The sequence below is a fragment of the Antrostomus carolinensis genome, unplaced genomic scaffold (assembly GCF_000700745.2).
Source record: "Antrostomus carolinensis isolate BGI_N321 unplaced genomic scaffold, ASM70074v2 scaffold6667, whole genome shotgun sequence".
NCBI classification, from domain to species: Eukaryota; Metazoa; Chordata; class Aves; order Caprimulgiformes; family Caprimulgidae; genus Antrostomus; species Antrostomus carolinensis.
In genome coordinates, this window is record NW_010326518.1 from 1 (window position 1) to 3,466 (window position 3,466).

Sequence of the window (3,466 nt, forward strand, 5' to 3'; positions counted from 1 at the left end):
AGGCCAATAGCATCCTGGCTTGTGTCAGAAACTGTGGCCAGCAGGACAAGGGCAGTGATCCTCCCTCTGTACTCAGCACTGGTGAGGCCATACCTTGATTACTGTGTTCATTTTGGGCCCCTCACTACAAGAAGGACATGGAGGTGGTGGAGTGTGTCCAGAAAAGGGCAGCAAAGCTGGTGAAGGGTCTGGAGCACAAGTCTTATGAGCAGCAGATGAGGGAACTGGGGTTGTTTAGCCTGGAGAAAAGGAGGCTGAAGGGAGACCTTATTGCTCTCTACAACTACCTGAAAGGAGGTTGCAGCAAGGTGGATCTCAGTCTCTTCTCCCAAGTAACAAGAGGAAATGTTGTGCCAGGGGAGGTTTAGATTGGATATTAGGAAAAATTTCTTCACTGAAAGGGTTGTCAAGCATGGGAACAGGCTGCCCAGGGAAGTGCTGGAGTCACCATCCCTAGTGGTATTTAAAAGATGTGTAGGTGACGTACTTAGGGACATGGTTTTGTGGTGGATTTCACAGGGTTAGGTTTACAGTTGGACTCGATGATCTTAAAGGTCTTTTCCAACCAAAATGGTCCTATGATTCTATATATAATGTGTTTGAAACACAAAGGGATCCCTCCCAACATACACACCTCATTCTGAGCTTGCAAAGTGTCTAGAAAGGGCAAACTGAGACTTCTCCTTTACCAACATGCGAGAGGGTCCTTCAGAGTATAGTGTATTCAGTCACTACAGTCTGCACGCTAACACCAGCAACATTAGCATAGAGTTCAGGCACCACTAGCTCAGGCACCTGCAGCACTGCATGGTCATTGCTGGTCTTTATAGCTCTTTGTAGGGACCGGATCAGCTCTGCTGGAGAAGGTCGGTTAGTTGCATTCCACTGCCAGCAGGACTTCATGATGCCATACCTGTAAGGTGAAGAAATAGGGAAGCACTAGGAATGTGAAGCACCTACACAAAGTTTTACTACAGTTAAGTAATCTCATATTTAAAATGTCTAGAGACCTCCTCTTTTTCTGCTTCATATAAAGTTCTTCCAATGACCCTTTGAAATCTGTAGCCATATAATAATGTGTGGGGACAAAGGCATGCGGTTGTTTGCCAGGATGTCAACTGTCAGTATAGGAAAAGGGAAAAAAGATTGTTTTATCTTCCCTTTTGAAACAGCATTATGGAAGGAAAAGCTTCTGAATATTAAAAGAAATTACGTCTTCACAAAAGGCTCTATAGTGCCTTAGATCTTCCCCATGGATGCTTTTTTCATTTAACTCCAGAATAGTCCTGCACCTCGCAGGGAAACCCTGGAGCAACAAAACATGAGGGCAGACAAGGAAATAGAAACAAGAGCAACTTTTAAAAGCAGGAAAGAAAGGTTTTGCCAGTTAAGGTTTCATGCAGGGGGATCCAGTAAGAAGATGTGTCAAAAACAGGAGAACAAATCCCCTCAACTAACAGGTTACTGTTTTGTATTGTCTAGACTTAGAGATCTTCTGTAAGATCTAGTTTTGTATGTCCCACTTCCTTTTAGTTCTGCAGATCTCAAGTTCAATTGTCCATAAAGCAAGTGGCTTACATGGCTTGCTGGCAGCTTGAGGGCTGCTTCATAATGTTCTGTCTCTGCAAGTATGATAAGATGTCAGAAGGTGGCACCTCAGGATATGGTGGAGCACCTGGAAGGGCAAAACTGTAAGGTAATGGTTGCAGATAGCAGCTTTTGTGCAAGAATGCCTTCCTTCCCTACCAAAATCCCTTTTTTTTTCCTACTGCAGTTCACACTGACAGAAAGTCTAAAAGGAATTGCCAAGACTTTGCAAGTTGGAAAACACGGGATGCTTATTTAATGGCCCAACTTTACATTCTAAAAGTTGAGATTTTGGGTCTTGTTAATTTGCTAGTTCCTTAAATATTTTTTTTATTATCATTAAATCTTCTTACCTAATGTAATCATTTCATACAGTAGAATTCCAAAAGACCATCTGTAAGAAAAGAAAACAAAGCAATGTTAAGTTTCAATTCTAGGTAGCTAGCTGGCTTAAATACACAAAAACAACTAGGCATGAGCCCCAGAAATGAGAAGAAAAGGTATGAGCTATAAAGTGGAGCATTATGCTGAGACTAGATATGCCTTACTGTGAACTTCAGGACGTGAAATGCAACATAAGGGAGTGAAAGAGATAGGCCTGACAGACAGATGAACTTCTAGTCCAAAAATTAAATCATACATGTCTGCCTTGATGCTGGGGGGTTTCTTCAGGAGCCGCTCTGGTGCCTGCCACTTGACTGGCACAATCTGTGTGACTGAGTTGGCACCATATGTGTGAGTTTCATAGGCCAGACCCAAACCACAGAGCTTAGCAGTGAAGTTGTGATGAAGGAGGACATTCCTGGCAGCAACGTCACCGTGGAACAAATTCTTCTGTTCAAGGTAAGCCTGGAAAATTGGAAAAGAAAGAGACCATGATAATTTTAAAAGGAATTTTAATTTATATAAATTTTCACTTAGTTTATACATGTCTTCCATGCTGTGGAATAGAGGTGTACGCTCACCAATATGATGCAAGCATATTTGGCTCAGTTTTAACAAAGCACATCCTCAGTGCCTAGGCCAAGAAGGCTTAGGCCACTGTACAGACTTGTGTTGCAGTTGAGTAAGAAGGAAAAAATGCAGCGAATGTGAGCACACTTACCAGGGCTGCTGCAGCCTGCTGTCCAACTTCATATACTTGCCTCTCAGTAAGGTCATAGGGGACACCATCCATTGTCATTACATCCTAGAGACAAAAAGTGCAGACCTTGGTTCAAATAAATGCCATAGTTGTAGGGTACTGGGGAATGTTTCCTTCTCATCTAGTAAAATGAGCACTATCTAATCTTATGCTCCCTTGCTAATTTCACAATTGGTCACAAATTGACTGAAATATAAGGGTACGTGGATGGGTGATGTTGATGGGTGGACAGTGTACTGGGTAAGACAAGCACAGTAGAGACACTGGTGGGTAAACTGAAGGGTGGAGAAGAGATTAATAGGTTAGACAGAAATGGGAAGAATGACAGTGGAGAATGAAAATCCATGCAGATGAATGAAAGAGATATTATAAACTAGAATGATGAGTAGAAAAGCACATTTATGACACACACATGGTTACGTGGTATGAGACTAACAGTCCATCTCTCTTACTACTGCCTGTAACAGTGACCCTACGTGGATGCCCAAATGAGAGAAAGAGAATAAGGTAGGCACCTATGGTTTTTCTGTGTACTTTTCCAGCCCACAACTAATTTCAACTTAAGGACTTCCTGAGATGGTTATGGCTTCAACATGTTCAATAACCTTTCAAAAGTTATCTTCCATGAATGCATTCATTCTTGAACCTGTGTAAAGTTTCAATATCCACAGCAGTCAGTGGCAAGGAATTCCATTAATTAACTCTCCATTTCATGAAGCACCGCTTCTATTTATT

General features: G+C 42.0%; 1 protein-coding gene across 1 annotated transcript; it reads right to left on the reverse strand.

Annotated features, from left to right (window-relative positions):
* Positions 1-708: 708 nt before the first annotated feature.
* Positions 709-2,776, reverse strand: STYK1 (serine/threonine/tyrosine kinase 1; the record flags this gene model as incomplete). The annotated part of the gene is made up of 5 exons (XM_010171588.1): positions 709-913; positions 1,579-1,675; positions 1,941-1,981; positions 2,228-2,436; positions 2,693-2,776. Coding segments are annotated over 5 exons (636 nt in total), but the record flags the coding sequence as incomplete, so codon positions are not given.
* Positions 2,777-3,466: the final 690 nt, after the last annotated feature.